At 37.0% G+C, this 24,951-nt stretch overlaps 1 protein-coding gene across 1 annotated transcript; it reads right to left on the bottom strand.

Moving 5' to 3' along the window:
- Nucleotides 1-24,847, bottom strand: LOC104518359 (transmembrane protein 164; the record flags this gene model as incomplete). The annotated part of the gene is made up of 4 exons (XM_010174601.1): nucleotides 24,380-24,847; nucleotides 9,233-9,282; nucleotides 7,607-7,673; nucleotides 1-79 (listed from the first exon to the last, which is right to left on the bottom strand). Coding segments are annotated over exons 1-4 (664 nt in total), but the record flags the coding sequence as incomplete, so codon positions are not given.
- Nucleotides 24,848-24,951: the final 104 nt, after the last annotated feature.

The raw sequence follows: 24,951 nt of genomic DNA, 5'->3' as shown, positions 1-24,951 counted from the left end.
CTCCTTTCCGCAGCAGATAGATGGGCACAACATAAAGCATCACATGTTGGATGTAATATATTTCCATTTCAAATGGAAGCTGTGGAATAAGGAAAATATTTGTAAATGTTTTTCATCACTAACAACTGAGTTACAAGGCACCATTTTCCTTATGGCCCATGACAATCCTTTCAGTTCACTTATTTTATCACCTATGCATAGAAACAAAGAGGTGAAATTAATAGTCAGTGCTTTGAAAGCGCACCTAACTGTACCCATTCCATTCCCCTTGCCACAAATGCAATGCAGCACTTCAACTAGACAATTCTCAAAATTACCCAAAAGCGCAAAAAATAAGGAATAACTAAGATTGCTCTTTTCCCTTTCTTAGTTAGCATAAATTACCAATAATGATGCAAAACTCTCAGGTAATCAAACCAGAAACTATACACACCCCATATGACAGTAGCCTGTTTAGAAGGAAAAGGTTATTGCTACCTTGCAAGTGATAGAGCTCTATATATATTTATATACTTTTATATGTAAAAGTATATAAATATATAAGAGCACTGAGGAGACCCGTGCAAAAACCAAGACCCGATTTACAGCAATCTGCATGCATGTGTGAAACCGCTAAGCTTCACCAAATATAAGATAAAATAACCAATATTTTATTGGCTTTAAAAAGAACCTGCAGAAGGATGTATGTAAACAAGTTACCACTTAGCAGAAAATTAGGTATTCCTCACCTGCTGACAACTTTTGGGAAATTACAATTAGTCATTTGCGATTAGTTAGTTCTCCTCTAAGAAGTAACATGAAGTCAGACAGACTGTGCTAAAATAATACTGTGCTAAAAACAACTTGAACCACAACTCTGAGCCCCTTAATCCAGACCCAACTAATTCTAGCTCTTTATCCATTAGAAAAGGTCACGCATTGTATTTGAAAGTTACTCCTACCTGCAAATGTCTTTGCCTATATCTATTTGTTAAACTAAAGCAACACATTTAAAACTGAACAGTAGTAGAAAAGATTTAAACTCAAAATTCAGAATTCAACTTCTTGCTGCAGCTCACTTACAAAGCTGAAAAGACATACTTTTCCATTATTTTTCATAAGCAAAAACTAGACAATACCACCACACAAGGATGAAATCTCACAGGAAAAACACAAAGCCATTAGCTTTGGTTCAAATGCAAACTCATTCCATCATTCTACAGGCTAAAGTGAATCCAGACACAAGTCCTACCATCATGGCTTGTCTGTTGGGAAGGAGGTGGGGGGGGGAAGCCTTCCTTTTCTATTATTGTTCTGAGATGCTGAAGTCATAGCATTGAAACAGAAACATTACAAAAAATTTCTGTATCAACACAAGTAAAGAGAGGTTGAAACAAAGTTTGGTTTCCTTCCTAAATAGCAGTCAATAAGCAGCTGGTAATTAATATAGTGACCTTAAATTCAACAACAATTCTTATATGCTATTTTGAATGTAAAAGATGATAAAACCTACAGCCGGATTCTGCTAGTCCTGGCATCCCCCAGCTGAACATTCTCAGTGTTCTGATTGCAACCTCCAAGATATTCAGCCAACTCTTGGGAGACTAAGCTAAAAAAAAAAAAAAATCTTCCATGCCATCTGTTGTTTGTTATTTTATTCCAAGTATTCTGTATCAAAACATAAAACTAAGCAAGATAATAGTATGCAAAAAGCAAGAACTTCACAGAAGTCATGACGTTTCCTGAATCTGAACCTTTTCTGCTGTCCCTTGTTGAAAGACACAGAGGGCAAAGTGAGGGAATCAAAACTATTTGGAAAGAGGCTAAAGCAGTTTCCCTAACTGGAGAAAAAGCTGTACCTCTCCCAGTTGGAACAAGCACACTTCAGAAACAATAGCTCCTGATATAAACAGCACAACATGAGGCACTCACTCCTGCCAAGGAGCATTCTCTATTTAGTAGCTGTGGTTTCATAAGGGCTTCTACACTCGCTGAGTTGTGAGGGTCAGTCACACAAACACTATGCTCAGGACACTTCCGAGAACAGAGTAACAGTTGTTTTGCTGCGGTAGTGTTGACAATTTTTTTTTGTGTGTGTGTAAAACAAAATATCCTTTTTTCCACTAGAAAAGATTGCTTGTTCTGAAGCCTGAGTAATTATGCAAGTGCCTTTTCTGGTATAGAGCTGCAAAAGCAGAATTTCTGTACAACCAAGCACTCAAGTTGTACAGCCAGGCTACAACAAAGAGAAAAAAGAACAAACACAAAAGATGAACTATAAAGCTGCACTGAGCAACTGACTCATCTAGCTCTCAAAGTCTTGTCTGTAAATTGTTTTATCAATAAAAGACTCACTCACAGATAGCAAATAGGTACCTTTTATATGCAAAGAGAAACGGAAAGTGAAGATAAGGTAGAGGGGATCACTCATCAATCTAGGATGTAAAGAACCTCTTTGTGAAAACAAGTAAGAACTTCAGCAAGTGGTACAGTTTGAGAAAGTAAAAAAATCAAAGCAACACTTACTCACAGAACAAAATAAGTCAGAATACCGAGTTGGTCCCTCTAATAATATTTGACCATAGGCACCCGTGAAGGCCACATGTATTTAACCCCAGACTCCAACAGTCTCCAAAGTGGACCCACTTCATAGGCCCCAACAGATGGGTCCTCTGCTGTCCAACGCCACCGTGGAAACCCAGCAGCCACCCTGCAGAGCAGTATTTCCCTAGTAACAAACCAAGGATGTTCACAGCACATTTCTTCAACCACATCTGTCCCCAGAGATTCAAAATCACTGGATATTTGTTACCAACACAGACTCATCTGAACTCTGCATACTGTCAATTTATTTGCTGGTTTTTTATACTAAACACTCATTTCCCTTACCAGCATCACTCTTCCTGCATTTCATCTAGTTTTCCCATACGCAGAATCTTAAAACAACTAATGGTACAAGACAAAAGGACAAATTACCTATTTCTTCTACTAACTTATCTTCTAAGCTCCCTTAACAGTATAAAAGAATACAGAGGACAGGCTACTCTATTACTCAAGAGAATAGGTAAGTTTTTCTCCTTTAAATATTCTTACTCGTGGCAAAACAAATCTGCTTCATCCATTCATAGGTTTTAACATCGGTATAAAATCAGTATGTTTTGAAAAACACCAAACTAATACTGACATGCACAATTCCTCTAATATACAAGATCAAAACGTGCTAACAAAGTACACTGGAAATGAATATTCAGACCATTCATTTTTTTACATTTTGTAATTAAGTTTCTGTTAAAAAATAAATGGTGTTTTGTTCCTCCAGCAAGCGTTTGGCTCAAAGCAGCCACGTGTGCTTCTAGCCCTCCCATCAGCCTGCTATGATGCAGATTCAAAAGTGCCACATTCCCTGGACATGTGCTAAAGGCCCTTTGGAAAGCGTTGAGTAGTGAGCAGGAGTAGACCTCTACCCCAGGAGTTATGTACAGTTCTACTAGTCTAGCTAAACTCCTGGCAGCTGCTTACATTGTTTGTGAGACTGTGAAAAGGGGAAACTGTATCACGAAGCATTAGAGCCTACCCTTGGATCTCTGAGCATGAAGAGCCACAGCCATCAACAGCAGTCACCTGAGCACGCACTTGATGTCCTAACAAACAAGCTGGTGCCCTAAGGAAGCAACTACGTCTTTCCATTGACTGCACTAAGCTTTAGAAAAATCTCTTCAAGACAGCAGTGGAGTTGAGCCCAAAAGTCAGACATTGAGATGAGAGTTCCCCCAAAAGAGCACAGCATGCAATACTAGTTTAAACGCACTTAGGCACAGCAGTTGGTTTTCAGTGGGCTAGGAGGTTATCACTTTGCTCTGTTTTCTCAACGTAGTACTAGAAATAAAGGAATAGCAGGGCTGTCACCCATCTGCAGGACGGTCTAAAGCAGTGTCCCAGATTTTATTTGCAACAATTCCTTTTCATTATATTTTAGGGGCAGAGTGTTTCATTCAGATTTCCTGCTATATACCCTCTTGTCTGTAATCGATATGAATGCATACTGATGAGTCCTTTTACTCTTCCAATTCTCTCCCCCATCCACAAGGGGAGAGTAAGCAAGTGGTTGTGTGGTGCTTAGTTATTGGTTGGGGTTAAACCAAGACACTTGGTCAGTCACTAAAGAGGATGATGCTTACCGAGAAAAACAGGAACATGCATTGTTCAGTGCATTGCTGATCTCCATTGAATGCATTTGGTTTGACTTTTATCAGTGTTTTGAGTGTTTTACTAGCAATCTCTCAACAGCCCCCAATGTGCAACTGTTCCGTTATTTTTCTTTATGCCAGTTAGATTAAGCCAGTTTAGATATGACATAATGTGCTACCATAACCTATGCCATTTTGCTGTGTAGGCACAGGTATTTCAGGCAAACTATTCAGTACAGTTAATTTATTACCTTAACAATCAACAGAAAGGCAGTAGGCAACGATCAGAGTACGATTCTGTTCCTAAAACAGATTTAGAATGTTAGAATGCGTCCCTCTCAAGCCAAATAGTTCTAATAATAGACTATAGCAGCTTCTGGAAACATTAAAACTACACCATCTCAGCTATGTGAGCACAGACAGCAAGTCCAACACCTCTGGGACATGTCCTGTTTTTTACTTTATCTACATCAACATTTTCAGGACATCAGCTTGCAAAAAAACCCACTTCTAAACCAGTGGAGTTTCCTTTAAAATTTGATTAATGCAATATGAAAGTTCAAACAAAAAGTTATTCTCCAAACACCTGGAGTCTTTGTGGCAGTTAAATGCATTTACTCGCATAGCTAGGTTATCAGGACTTACACTGAATTCCATATAATATAAATACAAAGTTAAAGGAAATCTTTCAACTCCTGTACAACACCTTATACCTTTCTAGGCTCCCATTTGGGAACCTAACAATTCAATTCCCTTAGCATCTTCTTCTCTATTTACTTAAAGGTTATAAAAGATTAGCCTAGGTTTTGTGTAAATTATTAACCCTGACCAAGAATTATTTGCATCATGATAAAGGAATGAAGTTATGAGAGAAAATTAAAATACCCTTCATTTCTGAGAGTAATAAGAACTCACAAACATTAACTGAATAAGAAACAAACTGTTTTGTCTTTATCCAATGACCAGTTCAATGCACAAAAATTAACCCCATTAGCACCCTGTCAGTAATTTTGCAAAACTGGAATATTCAGTTGCCAAATAAATACAAGTGGGTGCATCCGTTGCTCAAGACTGTTAATTGTTGGCACCTCAACATCATACCAAGGCAGGAAAATATTTTCTTGAAAAGAGCAGAATGGACTGACCTCATCTTTCAAACTACGGTTTTTTTGGAACACTAACCCAGGTGCCCATTACAGTCCAACAAATATTAGTATAGTGTCACCAAAAGGTTAAAACAACAGAAGGTAGAAACTTTTTACTGCAGTTTCAATGAGTATCTCAACTGTCCATTCCCACTGGCAACAGCCAAATATTTAAGAATAGTTTTGAAATGCTCTTTGTGCCATCCAGTATATATTACAACTGTTTACAGACGTTAACTAAGTATACAAAATTTTTGTATGAAATGTACACACTAAAATACATCTTAAAATATCATAAAACTGAAATTGAAAAGTTGAGGCATAGAAACAATCAAAAAGTTGAATCACTTAGAATCAAAAGTTTTTCACTTAGATACTACAAACCAGAGAGTCAGCGCAGATAACATTATTGTTATTTTTTGAACTTTCTACTAAGGTTTAAGAGAATTTACTGCTTTCAGGACAATGTCAGTGTAAACAACTACAATGACAGTTGCAGAGCAGAATGTGCATCTGCCATGAGAGAATCTGGGTCAAAGCAGCAGTGCTATGAAACATCACCCACATTATCTTGTGCCAGAAGAAACGCTGAAAAGAGAACAGCCTAGCAAGCAGCTGTTAGGCCAAAAATATCCAAAGTTGTATTTATTAAAAAAATATTTGCTCTTGGACATTACCCTTTGGCTCCTCTATCCCTAATTAAGAGAGAATTTCATAAGTAGTCAGTATCTTTCCTGTTTAATCACCACTGCCCTAATATGAATGAGAACTATGAAAATGGCAGAGAAAATACAAGCTAGTGAATTATTAAATATTTCAACATTTTAGCCTTAAAAGGTTACCCAGAAAAATAATTTTATTATGCTAAAGTTTATGTTTACTTCAAAACTAGATAGTTTGACATACAAAATAAATGAGTTCTCCTTATCAGGAAAACACACTTGTTTTATTCACGTTATGCCCCTTCAGCAGTATCAAGTTTTATTAAACCATAATGTCAAACTGCACATAGCTGTTATAGTATAGAAAAGAATGTATGTAGTTAGCACATTAGGAAGGGCAATGTAAATCTTGAAAGAACTGTAGGGCTATTATGCTACTAAATCCACTGAAATCTGAAAAATGTGATCCAACCTCATGTACATGGATGTGTCATGCTTTATAGAAGATTATTTTTAACATGTAAAAGCCTATAGATGTATTATCCTCTCTCTAGTAACCAAAATGTGTTTCAGTGCAAAATTTTATAGTCTTAAAAGGGGAAAAAAGAAACCATTTACAAGCTGACAATAAAACTGTCAGTTTTCAAGTCTCCTAGCTACCAGTGCGGCCGATCAACATAGCTTATCATCCATAAAGTTCAATACAGGTGCAGGTTTGGGTTTTTTTACACTTAATCTTATTAAGACAGTCAAGATTTGCAAACACACAGCCACTAACAAGATTTGTAATGGAGCCTGAAATCCACAACAATTTTGTTAATAATATCATTAATTCACATGCTGTATGGATATAGATACAAGTAGTTTATCCAGACACCATAAAGACGTAAGCACGTAAATCCAAGTGAACTCTATCTTAAAACATACATTTAAATAACTGCAACAACATATTTTTGCAAATAAGTCAAATGACAAAAGATAAACAAGCATGTAGGTATATATGCATATACACATGCACACACACTCAACATATGCATGCATAACAGGTCTTAAAAATAATCCTCAGAAGTACTTCATATGGCTCAGACTCAGGATAACTTTTCTCACCATTAACTCTCAATAGGTTTTAGAATCTTACTAGAGACACCAACAGGCTAATTTTTCATCCAGGAGACTGGAGTTTTATAGCAGATTTGAAAACTCAGATGCAAAAAAAAATCTGCTGTGCCTCATGTTGGGGAAGAGAGGGTGACAGCCACCAACAATATTTGGCATTTTCCATACCTGAGGAATCTTACATCTACATACAGTCTGAAAAGTCTGAAAGTTAATTTTGACCACAGGCCACAGCGCTAACCTATGAATGCCTCTTTCAAAGCTGTTCAGTTTTCCCTCCATTTAAAGGCTAGGATGGAACTGACACTTAGAATATAGCAGTGTTAGCTTTCCACATTATAAACACAAAAAAATCCAAGATTGGTATTTTGGCTTCATTGCAGAGATCTGTACCAGGAATCTACATCCTGCTAAAATGAACTTTGAAAGGCCAAACAAAGCAAAGGTCTAATGCATTTCCAAAGAAAATCTTTTAGAAATAAATAAAAAAGGATGAGGAAAAGTACAGTACACTCACCAGGCGTGTATTAACAACGGGAAACAGCAATGCCAAGAGGGCCCCATTCAACATATGCATCTGCAACCTTAGAAAAGTGGTATTATTTTCACAGATGGAACTAAAATGTAATGTTTTCACATATTTTAGGTAGTATCTCTTCGATAAAAGGTAGAAAGTAATTTAAGAAAATTCTCTTGGCTTTTTTTTTAATAAAGCCACTGTTAAATACAATAACCAGATACTGTTAAATGCAATAACCAGTACGAAACCCGCTCTTTAAATATGCACTTAAATAATTTCCTAAAGTAGGACTGCTGTCTCTAATGAGTTTTGGATTCCTAGAAAGCCTGGACTGCTCATTTGTGTTAATCCTCTTCATGATGCAAGCTGCTAAGTAGTTGGAATTTTCCTGTTCGTTTGTCTTTCAGAACTTAAAATAGCATACTTATAAAGATTTTTACTCCTGTCTAACTCTATAAACGTACAGCTTCAAAGTAAAGCTCCATGAATTTTGTATAGCTTTTTCTAAACCACTGTTGCATCACAAGAACACAAAAATAGTATCAGTACTTTACATAAGACACAAAGTAAAGAACAAACTGGCTACAACTACTGCCTGTCATAAACTATTAGGAATTTAGAAGTAACTTGAGGGAGGAAGAAAAAGGTATTACAATTTCAAAACAGCTTTTCAAATGTAATTTATATGCTGTCAGAGTGTCAGAAAACAGAAAGGCTCACTCTGAAGAACAACAAACACTGTGGCCTCCACTTTGCAACTGGTCTTTTTGCAAATGCAGAGTAAATCCAGGATTTCCTGGACACCAAACGTACTTTTCACAGTCTCCGAGATGGAGATGCTAACACAGTATTCAGCCTATTCCCTACCCAGATAAGGAACAGCAGGAAAAAGTTGCAGACAGACAATAGCAGTTCCAAAATAATTCATAAGGCATGCTCCTAGCATCATTTTTCCAGTCACTGCCTGGACTAAGACAAGAAAGAGCCAAGTTAAGTGTCATGGTGACAACTGCAGCCACTCCTGATCACCATTCTGCCTGGGAAGTCCTGTGACCCTCCCCACAATATGACTAGTTACACCCCTCAGCTGCTTACTGGACTCTACTGCAGTAGTCCGTTAGAGCTTCCTGCACTTCAGAAACTCTTGCGGTTCCTGAAGTTAGCAACAATATGCAGTATCTCAGAAAAGATGGCATAGATTTGAAAAATACCCAAGTCAGCGAGAATTTGCTTTCACTATTTGACTTATATCCACAGTTTAAAAACTAGATCCATATTGCATGCATGGCCTTCAATGAAGCCCAGCTACTAATTTTTAGCAAAGGTAACAAAAAGGTACAAGGCCCATGACATTAGTCTGTAGACAGATGCCTGCATTCTCATCTGGTACTGAGCTCATTCATGTTGCTACACGAAGTCAAAACCACCAGTACAAAAGAACCAAGGGTATGTTGCTCAGCACCCACAATTTAAGCCCTGACCCTTTTCAATGTGTCATTTTTCAATCCAATCAATATGCCTTTCCAACTGGATATATATCTTAATATTTAATGGCTTAAGCTGTCATAACTTCTAAAATACATTATGCAAGGAGACAGAAATATTGTAAGGAAGAGGCATTACCTGAAGAGAATCATTGCAATCCGACATGGAGGACAGGCAAGAAGAAAAATCTGAAAAGTTAGAAATAAATCTAAATTAATGATACGATCTCTTTTAGACTCCATTTTCTATATCTTTCTTGGGAAAGAAAGATGTGTGTTCTGTGTGTCACAAATCATTTCTAACCAGAAGAACTGTTTTACAGCAGAGCTAGAAAAGACTGAAAATCTTCAACAAATTAAAAGGTCTCACATTACTCACATTACTACACATAAAAGGACTGAAGTGGTATGAGCAACATCTAGGGTTTGGCTTCTGCCAATGCCTAAGAAACAAGTCAAACTCTAGAGTGTTTGATACTGTCATTATAAAAGGTCTCTCATAAAGCAGATTACTGTATTACCATTCATTTTACTACGGCAGCTCCCTTAGGCCATACTCCTACCATAAATAGCACCTGATTTAAATGTTTATGTAATAAAGTATCATTGATTTGCAACAATGCCCCATCTAAATTTAGAGGATAACTATCATCTTTTGATACTGCTGTCCAAAACCTCTCACAGCAACTTAATAAACTTTGTATCAGCAAGTCTTACTCTAGATTTGAAGTGACTACTACATAAGTGTCCAGTGACAAAAATCCAATTTTTTTATATTGTCCACTACTGCAAAGAAAAGACTTTGGCCTACTGTCCAATAAGTATTTCAGGAAAAAAAATGAATCACACTTTTTACTGCCAACCTACAAAACAAATTATCATTAAATCACTTCAAGAGAGAGGATTTGGAGATGTCTGCTTTATGGATAAGTCAGATTAGACAATTCACCAAATATGTTTCTTTCAAGTGTTGCAGGGCTGGGAAGAGGCCTCGGGTGTATATTCAAATTAACTACTACCAGATCACGTACTCGCTGCAGCAACAGTAGAAATGCTGAAGCCTGCATCATACTACTGAGCCCTTGAGTATAACAGGGGCTTGCTGTCATTACCATACAAATAAATGTACAAATTCCAGATATTTTCTTTCCAGTGCAAGTTCTTAATATACAAACTTACTCTGATCCACTTACTTGTACATTTAATTCAAGTCAGTCTCAGTAACAGTTTAGAATACACATGCACACACACGTAAATTGTTTTTTGTAAGTCATACAGAACTCTAAGGAAGGCACAGCAAGAAAGAGGCAGCAATTAAATTTAACTGAATATACCTCAAGACATTTTGTTAGTGAATACCATTAAAATCCAATCAGAGTTTCTCCAAAGTCTTGTATTTAAAAAGCAAGTAATTTCCACTCATCAGAGCAGGTTAAAAAAAAAAATAATTAAAAAAAATATGCGTATATGCCAGAAAAGTTTTATGAGAGCTCTACATATCACCTTGCACATAAGACCCATATGGCTTCTGGGGAAACTTATTATGCTTCACTATTCCATCATCACTTATTTTTGCAATTAAAGTTGTTTACTGAATAAATTATATTTCCTTGAATTGTAGACTATATTTTCCCCTCTTTGGCGACCATAAATATCTTCTACAGGTCTCTTATAATAACTATTTCTTTCCCATGCTACTTGCATGCATTAGTCAAACTTTTTAAATATTCCATGTTGTATGGAATGTTTAAAAGAATAAATTATAATTAGAGTCTCACTAGTTCATCCAGTTTTAAACACAGATTATTTTATTATTTCCTTAAATTCAGAAATCCGACAGAAGATATGGGTTACTTTTCAAACAGAGCTCAAACTGTCGTGGAAGAAACTCTGCTCTTCCAATGTAGAATATTTTTTTTCACTTCCTACATCTTAAAAACAAACAAACAAACCAACCACCACAAGATTGACCTTTTTCTCTATATGCATAAAATAAGCAAACCAGAAATATGTCTTAATCACACCAGTCATTTCTTTTTCCTGACACACTGCAGAGTGCTCCAACTACCACATTGGATAGCAAAAACTACAAGTCTGTATAGTGTTTGAAACTTACCACTGAGGATAAAAGATAAGACTGGTACAAAGACTGAGATGGCCATGCCAATCTAAAACACTTCGCTACCATGGAGATAGGCAAAGAAGAGAATAGCATTCATAGCTGCTTATTTTTACATCAACTCTACTGCAAGAAACAGTTTCAGGAACCAATGAGGGAAAAATAAATATTTAAGATTTTTAAGCATGCAAGTTCCTCTGTTATGAGGGATCTTTCAGAAAAGAAGCCTGACTTCTATTTTTTATGACAGCAGAGAAATCATAACTAAAAGTTCAGGATAATGAAGAGATCTTCAAATGTTTCAGCTTTAGCAGTTTAATATCAAGCACTTTCTCTCTAAATACGTATATACTTTCTGTGATAAATAAACCTCAAGTTCTTAAAAGGGATGTTTTACAAGACACCCTTATATCTGATTTTCAAAGAACTGTATCACTTAGTAGATTCAAACATTACAAAAAGCGTCATCATTCAGCTCGGAGTAATTAGCAGTCTTAAAGTATCTAGTTCACAGCAGACAAGCTCACAAGCTCTAAAACAAGTGTTCACATACTTATCTCATAATCATATTACATTTCACTGTCAAACTGGAAATAAAATCCTCTGCCTCGCAGGAGGAAATGGCTATGTTTTATAAAGCAAACACCACCACATTAAATTAGCGGCATGGCTGTGAAGAGTTCCCAGCCTCTCTTTTCCTGCCGGGACTCTCAAGGTTTTACGCACTCAGGCTAGCACAAACGTTAGCCCCCCCTTTGCTGGCACACTGCAGAGTTCTAGTGTCAACAGTGCAGCGGATCTTCTCAAGCACACTGAAGCAGGCTTCTCTTTGGTCAAGGCAGAATAACTCAACTTTCAATTTAGAAGAAACACTAACCAACAACTTCAGTGACCTTCCTTATTCAGTCAGATCTGTTACCCGTTATATTTTTACATTACAAACAAAAAGAACAACAAAAGAATTAACTGGAAATCCAAAATGTACAAAAGTAACTATTTTGGGAGGGGAAAAATAAGCTATAAAATATGTATTGAGTCTGAACTTTCGGCACAGTTCTGATCATTCCCTTCCTCCCTCTCTCGCTCAAAAAATAAAGCAGCTTTAGAAAAGGGTTACAGTGGTCAACAAGAATGACCAAAAAGTACAGAACATCTTTCATACATGGATTGATTTAACACATTAAGACTCTTCAAACTGTAAAAGACTACAGGCTAATGAGAGTGAGAGAAAGTGAGGGTACGAAATAATGAGTGGCCTTGAGGAAATATATAGATAACAAGTCCTAGGTGGGGACAATATTGTGAGTCAGGATGTCCAACTCTTTTCACCAGCACAAGACAACTGTTCTCAGGCAATAAATTGCAAAGAAACCTGTAACACTTCTCAGTCTGCAGAATGAAGTTCACTTCAGCCTTGAGGACCCAAACAAAAACAAGTCAGAAATTCTGTCAACGTACTTCACAATTGCTCTGCAAGACCATAAACATCACTGTCCATCCCCAAGGGAAATATTTCTGGCACGAAGAACTGCATGGCCAGCACTCCCCTGCACAAATCCGAATACAAAGGTCACACCACAACACATGACAGATCAGCAGGGCTGTTATAATTTGGAGACTGTAACGTACAGGATTGCACTGCTTAATGACTTCTTCACTGAGACAAGATCTTAAAGAGACTGAACTCATGGTTGCTCTGAACTAACCCAGGACTGGGCTGCAAATCAGTCTCTTCCACTTTCCCTCCTTCTAACCACGCACTAAGAAGACAAACCTCCAAATGATATCTAGAGGTCTGGGACAGACTGGAAGGCAGAAAGAAAAGCATGGTATTTTTCCACCTGTAGTAATATGTTTTTTTAAATTTTCTAAAAGAAACATGTGCAACCACATTGTTCAGTATATGATGGAGATCCCAAGAAATACCTTTTGAGTTCAGTAAACTTTACAGATCATTATTTCCTTAAAACTGCTTGCAGTACTCATTTGTGTCAGTGTAGCACGTAGAAGATCTGTATGTAAAAGGACTGACTATTCTGAAGGCAGTAAGAAGATAACGTTGCACTAATTTATTCAGAAAACTTATTTGACAGCAGTAGGTAGATATCACAAAGTATTACACTGGCCCTCCACAAACCCCTGTTAAGTCACTCCCATTTTAATCACTAAGAGACAGCCTAGCCAAACAAGGGAAATGGTACTGTTAAAAAGGAACTGGGTAGATGGGCAAAAAAAAAAAACCAGATAATTTTTCACAAATTCATTTTAGAAGTTAGAATTCACAAAAAAATATTACTCCTTGACATTGCAACAGTGTCTCTAGGTAAAAGTCAGTCTCACATGCATGGAAAGAGGCTAAAATAAACTGGTATTTTGCAGCAAGTTAGGGGTTTTTTTACTGATTATATCTGTTTTCCTAGTGCCAAAATATGACAGGAATAGGTACCTAAATTTCAGATGTGTGGAAAAAATCCAATACTGAAACAAACACCCCAAAAATTCAGAAAAGCCTGCAACATCATGAAACCAAAGAGAGCTATGTTAACTTTAATCTGACCTCTCTTCAATACAATCCAATTTCCTAATCTCTATGCACTGTGTTAACCTCTAATAGTATTTTCACTTCTTGCACTTCAAGTGTTACATGTGCTGCAAGTACCACATTAATTTGGAGACATTGGAGGTTTCCATTATTTGATTTTTTAAGTTAATACAGAAAGAGTTATATTCAAACAATGTCTTTTACAGTTTGCACATCTAGACTTCAGCAATGGGCAAGTGCATCAGTATAAACAGGTGGAAAAAAGAAAAGAACACAAAGCAGCAAACATATCTGGTTTCCTATTTTCCATTTAACTGCATTGCTAGATTAAAAATGGTAAGAAAGGAAAAGGTTTTTGTTGGTTTATAACTGTGGTTTTTTAATCCAACAGTGCCTCTATAGTACACTTCTTACGGATTATTTTTTGGAGGGGAAAAAAGGAGGGCTCATGAGGTGAGGAAATTTTACCAAATCGGCCTTATTACAACCCCAACGTACTCAGATATTGAGAAACTCAAATTTCAACATACAGTCCCAAATATATTAGTGAGTTACTACCTATAGTAGCTAAAATCTACTATACTAAATGCCTGCAAGCATTTTATCCAGCCTGTCACGAGCCATGACTTGCCTAAAAGAGAGACCCTAAAAACAGTTGATTACCTGAAATGAGGGGCTGTGGTACATGCTAGAGTTATGTTCAGGAAAATTCTCAGATACTGGCAAGGATGTATATATTTATGTTATGTTACAGGTTCCAAAAGCTTTGAGATCATTTCCATAAAATAATGTCAGCTGTAAATTTTCTCATTTGTCTAATATTTCCTACTTTTTTTGACATGTAAGCATGCCATACTCCACCACTAGTTTAGTAATCAACATTTAAAAAATCAAGACTAGTAAAAATCTCAAGATCTATTCTCAAAAGACAGCCATAATCTTTTTTTTCAAAAAGGATGCGACTGAAGGGTGTAACAGCAATACTGTCTCTGAACTGAAGTCACATACCCCTTCAAATACTTGAGCCTGGATACCGTTCTACTCATTGAATGATATTGCCTCACTCCATGAGCACTCTAAATAGGGAGAGCTCACTGACTTATTTTTTTTTTCTGACTTGGCTGGATCTCCAGGTTTTTTTGATCCCAAAAACATTCCAAACCTCTACAAAATATTACACCTAAGAGAAGTATTTTAAAGATGCTATTTTTCAGTTAGTACACCAAGGCAGAGAATGCAGCCGAAACTTGTCATGAAAGGCTTTTCCTCTACCAGCGTTAGACCTGCTGAGACAGAAACATGCATAACACAAAGATCATCTTGTTTGATCAGAAACTGAAAAGACGGAAGACAATTCAAAAGGTAGTGGGGGGGGGGGGAAGAACAAGTCACACAACTCTAACCACTGCATACGAAACCACATGAAGTAGCATCTGTAATGTCAATGGGAACGCTTACAGATGCCTGAGTAGAGTTGCTTCTGGCAGAACATAGCTAAGCTACAAGTAAAACCACTCTATCTCACATATGCAGCATAAATTTCATTTACCTTCAAAACAGCAGCTTGCTGGTCCCTGAGCTGCCTGTTTGATTTAGTATCTCATTGCAGCAGACTGGAAACGTACCTGTCTTTCCAAACATTCCAGTCATGATCACTTAACCAGATCATAAATTGATTTAGTATACTTTTTTCAAAATGAAAACTTCAAGAGGTTAGATTTTATCTTCCACTTACAATATTCAGAGCAATGTGAAAAATTCATGGAAAGTGGATTCATCCAAAACTATAATTAATTTTTTTTAAAAAGAAAAGAAAAAAAAAAAAAGAGAGAGAGAAAGAGATGGGCTTTGGTCAATCTGCACTGAAACAAAAATCTTCACCCTTTCTTAGGTGTATCAAAGTACCCTCCAGAGCAGAACAGATTAAGAGGTATGTTTAAAAGGCTAAGATACACTTAATACAGTAAAAGTTATTTTACTGTATATGTGAAAACCATACATTTTTCCCCCCACAAGGGTAAGACGCAAGGCAAGGAACATTCAAGCAACTGGATAATTTAAAAGATGTAGAAGATTATGTCAATTAACTCTAAAATAAATTTTTAAGTAAATTCAAAATAATCACCCTATTATTTATCAGAAAGTAATGGTTTAACAAGTCCATCACACAGCTTTGGTTCAGCATCTAGGTATGTCAGATGTCAACTGTTTGTGTATAAACTATCAATTGAGCACAGAACAGCCATATCACTAAAAGCCATCTGTCTGCTTTCTAAAAGGTAACTTTAAAAAAAACCAAAACCAAAACCAAACCAATATTGTAACTGTGGTTTGACAAGTTCAGACTGCCAAATCTGAAAAGAGAACAGAGATCAAAAGTTGTTACACTCCTATGCTAAATAGCAGCACGTTGAACGTATTTAACATTTTCACATAAAAAATCCCAGCTGCCTTACTGCAGCTGTCAGACAGGTTCAGGGATTAATTTGTGTCCCGTGGAATTGTTAATCTAGCGTTAAGAACACTCATGATTCAAAGCAACATCGCTGGCAGAGCATAAGTAATACTACAGTAGAAGTTGTTTGTGTTACATAAACCAGACTCAGGGAATAGAAGCAGCTCTCTGTCCCTCCTTCCAACCTCCCAGTTTCCCAGTTCTACCCAAGGATGAAAGAAGTGCAGCAAACTGAGCAATTTCCACCCTCTACAATCTAAGGTCTTGTAAATTATGTACGTTCATTGGGACATTATAGATCAGTCTCCCCTTCCACCAACTTAGTTTGTTTACTCAACAAACCTATACTCACCTTCCTCCCTTTTATGGTCTTAGGTGAAAGATTTCTAGACTTCTCATATTTTAGGATTAATTATTAAACATAAGATTCAAATCTTTCCATGTGTGCAGTAGCATTAGTTATCACATCTTAGTAATCAGTGTTTCAGAGAAAAAGTGTCACTGAGGTTATTTTTCTTCCTTTTTCTTTAATCACTATCTGCACCAGCCCTTCACTGGTAGTGGTGATTCCACTACCTCATTCCTTGCTTAATGCTTCAGCAAAATCTGACAAACAAAAACTTACCTGGGGAAGATAAGTTAAAAGAACGAAAAAAGGCTGAATTAAAATAAATATTCAGAAATTAAATTTCTTAAGAAAACTTAATTTGACACTGTGGAACACTGTGGAAGCTTGCATGAGTCCACAGTAAGATTCTCATGTGCATATTCATATACATTCACTTTCATTACTTTTTCCCTAGGCATGACGTTTCACATCAGTTTCCCAGGGAAGCAAAGCCATCCCAGAAAAGTCCTGCTCTGCTCTGCCTCAAGCCACCAATACCTTTTTCTTGTTACAGTTCACAATTCTTCATTTTGTAGGATTTTACAACACACATTTGTAATCTTTAAAAACCACAGGATAATAAATATCTGATAGCTTTATTATCACAGAGGATTTTTGCTGAAGAAACAGAAACAGTAACACAAGCCATAAAAAGCTAAAGCATATAACATCATATTCCTGCTAATTTAAGTTGGCATTTCACTAACTACCAAAGTATTAAAATATAAACAATTAAATTCACTCGACACTAATTACTTGGCGGTCTGAATAAATGTAAACCCTTACCACATCTATCTAAAGCAAGGAAATGTCGCGAGAAACATGAAGCCCGTTACACTCTTAGCAGGTTTCAAAATCCTGGTACAGAACTTGTTCTTGTGAACATCAACACAGTTCACACAGCTACAGTGAATGTGGCTGATGTACAACCGCTGCAGTAAAACTCATCAGCTGTGACCAGGAGTGTAAACATTTACAGCAGTGCAAGGGAGACAACAAAGAAAGGCTTTTTTAGAATAGAAATCATTAGATGAAAGTCATCCCAATCCCTGGAATTTATAGTGTCCAATATGGTTACTGCTGCTATCTGATTTAGTCCACCACTCCAGTGAAGTTCCTACAGGCCTGAGGCAGCTATTCCTGGCACATCAGTGTAAGCTGCTAGCAATCAACCCGCAGAGAACGGCGTGTGAAACTGCTAAATAGGTTACAAATCCATCCTAAAAATATATGACAGCCAACAGTGGTACTTTACAACACTGGATAGTACACTGAAACAACTAATAGCTCCATTCTCAAAAAAAAAAAGAAGTGACGAAAAAAGAAACAGAAGAGGAGGAAAAAAGAAACTAAAAAAAGGTCTGTCTCTCTGTAATATACTGCTCAAACTACATACGATACACTTAGATCAATATCTGCTTTAAATCTATGATGATATCATCAAAACAAACCTGTATCTGATTACCTAATTATTCTTCTAATGGTCTTCAGATAATAACCCTCAGTGTAAATATTTGCGGTATGAGAAAATTAAGTTTTTTCACCTAGAATTTCCAATCGTGCAATTCCTACTCCTTTTTAGCGAGCACGATTCCTTCTTGTCAATTCCCTACTTTTTACATTCTTCTCTCCTACGAATATACAGAATAAATGAGAGAATTACTGAAGTATGCATTCTATTCTCAAGCACAGCAGGCATTTCCAAATTCTATCAACTTCAAAACAAAGGCTTAAGCTAGAGCTTTAAACTCCAATTCCTCAACAAGAACATTCACTGGTAGCATGACACATTACTGTGATCCCTGTCACCCTGACTAAAGCATGTACTGGCCAAATCCTGGACAAGTTAAAGTGGCAGAACTTCTCTTCAAAGAAAACTGTGATTCACAGCCTTAACACACATTTGCTATTCTTTTTATACTAAATTATAAAATTACTATTATTTCAGAATAAGAATCCGTGCTTTGCCTCATACTAATATCTCTCAATTTCTCTACTATATGCTGGGATTTACTAAAAATAAGCACAATGGTGAAACAAACTACATAAAAATTATGACAGAAAAGCTTTTCCTCAGCTCAATAAATAGTTATGACATTAATTACAGTATCAGTTAAAGCCTCTAAACTTCAGTTGCCTGGTTTTTTAAACACAAAGAAATCATTGTTTGAAAACTGTAAAAATGAAGAAAAAAATGCCAGTCAATAGAACCAAGGGCACATTAAACTATACAAGCAAGCCATGGTTTTTTTGAAAGCCAAACTAATAGTTCTGGAGCATCCCAGACCCAGTATAAAGGAACTGCTGATCTGTCTCATGGCCCATCACTTTTATCTATGCCCCTTGAGCTGCTATCATCTGTCTAGCACTAAGATGCACTCTTTTGCAAGAAATAAGGCTTGCCACTAAGAAAAACTGGTGCATTCAGTGCTTTAATTGTTCATCTGCCCTTTCTCACCACTCACTATGATGAAATTCCTCTCTAGAAATAAGCTTTAAAAGGAAGTATCACAAGTTAATTTGCAGTTGTAAAAAGAAATACTTGTATTATGCAAATATATAAAAAAAGACCTGCTATGTTTGTGAGCTGTGATTATGCACATCTTCCACTTCATCTTAAGTGACAACTTTTATGTCTACCAGATAGCATTTCAGAGCACTGAAAAGATTGTTGACCTTGCTGCAACAGTCTCACGCACCTCCTAAATGTACTGATTTGGGAATAAATCATACTATGCTCCAAATATATACCTTTGCTTTTCTCAAATATTTTTTTTGCAATCTTTAACACATCAAATTCTAGTAAACTTCAGTTTTATCACATCTCCTGAAACCAAGTCCTGTCCTTTGAGGTGCTTTAAAAATCAGAAGTTCTCCACATAGCAAGCTTATGTGGAGATGGTTATACCATAACCAGCTTTTGGAACGTAGGAGGTATACGCAAAAATCATGTAGACAAGGGAAATACACACACATAAAGAGAGATTTAAAAGCTTACATTTAGAGACTTACATTTTGAAAAACTTATAAATATTCATAGGAAATTTTGCCTTTGCTGCTCTCCATCTTGCCCAACAATCTTAATACATTAAGCAGTGAACAAAACTATTGAAAAACACCTTTGATTTAGAACACTGCGACCCTTTAAAATTTGAGTAACTCATTAAACTTTTACTTGGAACCTGTTGCTCATGTAACCCGATACCATTATTCAGTGTCATTTCTATAAAAATCTACTGAATTTCTATAACCAAATGCTCTTCATACTCACTCCCAAATAACAAGATATGAATGCCCCTTTAATTTCAATTCAAGGTTCTGAACAGAGAAAATATAGAAAACCACACACAATTTAACTGGATTCTTCCAAATATGACAAAGAATTTAGGAGCAGTGTATGCAAATTAAATCCAAATTCACACTTGAAAAACAACATTTGGCCACATAATAAAATTTTTTCCAAGGTTTGTGTTTTTTTTTTTTTTTTAAATTAAAAGGAGGAGGGAGGAAGGGAGAGAGAGGAAGATAATTAATTAGTTATAAGTTGGAACTTACTCCCAAATGATTCAGAATTCAGTCAAGCTATGTTTATTATATAAGTTCCAAAACAGGTAATTGTTTCCAAAAGCATGGTAGCCTCTTTGGCAGAGGACAGAAAAGATTGAAAAGTCTCTAAAGAAGCTGAAAGTGGAAATAACAAAGAGAGGATTCCGTATTTACTGAGCTGCAGATGCACTTCGCACTGTTTTTAGTTACACAAACATCAGATCAAGATCACCGAAGGAAACTGGACTTCCCTACAGTTCTTTCCCTTGCCTTTTTTTCACCTATCACTTCCCCTTTAGTTTACTTCTCTTTGCCCAAGATGATCACTGTTTGAAGTAATCATCCAGCAATACAGGTGTTTCCTACAAAAACTTTTTCTTTATTCTAGACAAATGTCAGTCCCTAACTGTCATAAGGGCAATAGTTCAGTGTAGGATTGGAGGAGGATTATGACAACTTAGCAGCTGAGGATTTACCACTGAGAAATGATTCTGTAGGAAGAACACTTGTAAACCTACTTCCAAAAAACCCTAAAACTCCTTTTACAGATTGGTACTAAGTCAACATTTTGAAAGAAGGCATTGGCATATTAAAATCCAGGAAGCTGACAATTTAGGACAGTTTAAGAGAAGGACTAGCTGCACCTATCATTTTAGGATTAGATTAGTCATGCTTTTGCCACTTCCCTAAACAAGGTTTCCAGAAACTTAGACACACACTTTTAATTTCTCACAGTGGTCAGTCATAACGTTCAGTGTTCAGAACTGAATAGTCTTAGCAAAGCTCCAAGAAACCAAATCAAAACTATCAAGTCTCAAGATACAACTCACAAACGTAAAATTAAAAAAAAATAAAAAATAAAAAATGACATAATCATTAAGGTTGGACAGGACCTTTTGAGATCACTTCACCCAACCATTGTTACCCACAAACTCTGATGGAGAGTTACCCACAAACTCTGTATGGCTTCACATAATTGTTGTTCCTTACATTTTTTTTCCAAACTTCTCTCTGCAATACAGTCTAATTTTACCTCTGGGTCCTGGTTTATGTTTGTCTACAACTAATCTTAGTTGCCTGTTAACTCCAGCTTGATGTCTTACAGGACATCAAGAGACATCTGTGTTTATGCATTTTCATTAAGTTACCTTGACTATGAATAACAGCTTGCAAAATATGTGTCGGAAATTACAAAACGGAGGTACAGGAACAAATCATGAAGAATGTGGAGTTTTTGATGGAAATTCTAACTGCTCCTTCACTAACTATAAAATGAAGAACTGCTATATGAACAGAACTGTTTTGATCGAAAAGTTTAAAAATGTGGGGTTTTGGTTTTGGTTTTTGATAGAGGTATTCAAATAATTTTCAGTAAGACCACTCTATGTAAAGACAGAGCTTAGTATGAATTCCTTCATAGACTTCCCCCCTGAGCTGCACCACACACTAGCTAAATATTGTACTGCACAAAAGTACTCCCATCCCCATCAGACAGCTGTCAAAGAAACCACTGAAGTTTCCATTTCACTTTCAGTTTAAAATATATACACAAATTTATTAAAAACTGAAGTATTTGTCTCTCAGCAATGCTGCACTTGCATCACTGGTGAAGAAACAACATCGCCCTTCTTCCTCCAGAAGCTACGCAAGAAGACAAAACCAAGACTAGGGCTGGAAATGAGTCATATTGTTTCTAGACAATTCAACAAGGTGACAGGACAGCAACAAATTCTCTGAATCCAATTAACCATGAGAACTCTTTAGGTAGCTAAATATGTTCACTTGATCAACATTTCATCCTCCCGATGACACATCTAAACTAGTTCTTCCCACTTTTGCAGAAAAGATTTTATTTGAACACAAGTTGGCATGACAGGCAGAAATTAGACACCTGATCAAAACAGACTCACTTGTAGAACTCAAAATCCATTCTATTACACAGTTTTGTCTGCCCAAATGCACAACAGATGTAATTCCCATTTTATTTTGTGATTTCATTTCAGTCTTAGGTCTTTTAAAAGCAGGACTTTTGCGTTTATGCAGAGAAAATATGAAGGGCAATTTCCATTTCCAAATATTTTTGTCTCAGCCTTTGTTGCTGAGATGAAATAGTCTCAGCTGAAGAAAAGAAAAACAGAGAAGGAGTGAAAGGAGACCTTTACCAACAGCTACTGTTGGCTTCCCTTCTAGTGATCTTGATTGTTGTAGCATGTTTCATCTCTTCACCACCTACTTTGTTCATCCTAATGTTTAGGCACAGCAGCAGGATTACGTACAAACTACTGTAAGAACAGAAGTGAAGGATAAACTCTATTTTCATAAATTTCATCTTGACAACCAGTTGCCCTCAGCTAATTCAGGCCAGAAAATCAATGCTTGCAAGATTCCAGCTACTATGTATTACTTTTCTGCTCATGAAGTTCATCAACTATCTTTGTATCTAACCTGTTTTCTCTGCTGAAAGCTGTTGGTTTTGCACCTATTTTCATTCTCTGCACTAAGCCCAGGCCTATTTCTAATGCATCTGATGAGGATGAAGAGACATGACTTCTGAATTTTGTTGACATGCCCATCATCTCGATTTAAAAAATGCTGGAACACCATTTTTAGTGAGTAATTAGCTCAGGATTATAAAAAAAACTTCACAGTTGGTCTGAAAGAGATTAAGAACTGCCCATGCCTGACTACAGAGGGTAAGTCTCTGTCTGCCTGGGAAAGAGCATTAATGGATGAGGAAAACGGTACCAGCTCCCCCATTTAAGTACAAGCATTAGCTTTGCCAAATACCATAACATCGTATTATAACGCCATATCAAGACAACAGAACTTTCAGATCATAATGGTAACATATCCTCACCTTCCTCCCAGAGAATTAACAGAAAAATTTTCCAGTAAACATTGAGTATCACCAAGAAATGGAATGTGGATATATTATTTTAATTATTTCTACAGCTCTTGCATACCTTCTATTTTCCTCTTCATTACCAATAACAACTAACTGATCTCATAGCAATTCTTACTACTTCCTGGGAAGGAAGTGTCCTGTGATGTAAAATACTGAGCTAACATTGCATCACTGCTTAGGAATTTACATCACCTACTAATTAAGTTCTAAAACTTTAAGTTAATTGCTGTAAACGTCTTGAATACTGCTGTAAGAACTTGTTTTTCCCCTCCTGAAATAACACCCATCTCCCTCAAACCTCTGGTAGAACCAGAAAAGAGGTTTCCATTGCTGCTAGGAAATGCTCCCCAGGAGTGAAACTAACAACTGGCTTGATCCGACACAGCCCAAATCACTCAGCATTCTGCAAAGGGAGACCAAGAACAGCATTGGTCTGATTTTCATCTGTTAATGATCTTAAGACACATGTTGTTATCATGGCAGCTTTTATGGAAGCCTTCTCAACATTCTTTAATTCTTGAGCTTAAATTTTGTAAGTTGTCCAGTGTTGAGGGTACAATATTAGTAAAATTAAATGAAATATTTATAATTTTTGACATCTCTCCCACACTCCTTACCAAGCTCCATGAAACCAAGTTAAGTACACACACAGGACTATTGACAACTGTTCGTGAATGTTTCCATTATTTTGGAAGCTACACAAATTGCACATCATCATGCATCAACAACCAAGCCACAAGTCATTAAAGCACATCACTTATCCACAGCTATTAAGCCAAACTGGTTTGTTCACCCCATGTACGAGACATGGGCAACACTTGTTCCCTTACTATTCAGCTTCTAAAATTAGAAAGGTAACCCAACGTTGTCTGCACAAAATAGAGTGACTTGTTTCTTTAACACCTTCACAAAACACATTAATATCCCTAAAGGTTACTAGCTTGAAAGCTGCACGTAAGTTACACAGCCACTTTAGCAATAATCTCGTTTTCATTAGATTTGGTACAAATTTTACCACTGCTGTCAGTGGAAACAGCATTTTCTACTCTTGAAACAGGGATTAGGTGAAAGCAAGTGGTGAGATAACCTGATTTTTTGCATTTTCAACAAGAGAGCTGGACATTAATCATAGCTACAATTTCACCTTTTCATTTGACTTGGATTTTTTTCATAGATTTTGATTCAGCTGATTAAAAACTAAGTCAGTTTTAAAATGTCTATAGCAATTCTTGGCATTTTTATTTTTGGTCCGCAAACCGACTGTGGGAAAAATACTGCTTTGCAAGTATAAAACTAAAGCAAACTTCCTGGTGACTTGACACAAGCCTTACCTGCATCATAGTGACCACGTGACAGGGATTCAGGAGGTAAATGACAGTCCTGGTGGCAAACTTGAAGCCCACCTCGAGCCCAAAGGTGAGACAGAGCACTACCAGCAGCACGTTCTTGCCCAAGCTTTCCTGCTTATTCTGGGGCTGCTGCAGCAGCAGATGACTCTCCAGTTCCCTGGAATGCAGCTGCCTGAGCTTCCACAAGGACAGAAGGATCTCCATGACGCCCACACTGAGGAAGACCAAACTCTCCAGAAAGCGCTGCTGCCCTGAGAGAAAGGCTGCGCATTCTGGCCCTCCGTTACCAGCAAAGCTGGGGTCCACACCCCCATACATCCAGTCCAGGAGATTATGGAGGCTGTAACGAGACATGGTGGGACGGTGCCTCTTCTCCTCCCCGTCACTATCCAGGAACAGGTAGGAACAAGATGGAATCAAAGCCAAAATGCTGCCGGGCTGACGAAACATGAAATGCAAGGACGGCCGGGCTGCAGTCCCCTTCCTTCCCGAGTTTCAGGAGAAGCAGGGAACTCAGCTCGGGGCAAGGCTCAATTTTTGGCTTTTCCCTCCGA

This window comes from Antrostomus carolinensis, unplaced genomic scaffold (assembly GCF_000700745.2).
Source record: "Antrostomus carolinensis isolate BGI_N321 unplaced genomic scaffold, ASM70074v2 Scaffold33328, whole genome shotgun sequence".
Lineage (NCBI taxonomy): Eukaryota > Metazoa > Chordata > Aves > Caprimulgiformes > Caprimulgidae > Antrostomus > Antrostomus carolinensis.
This window is presented reverse-complemented; position numbering and strand designations above follow the sequence as displayed.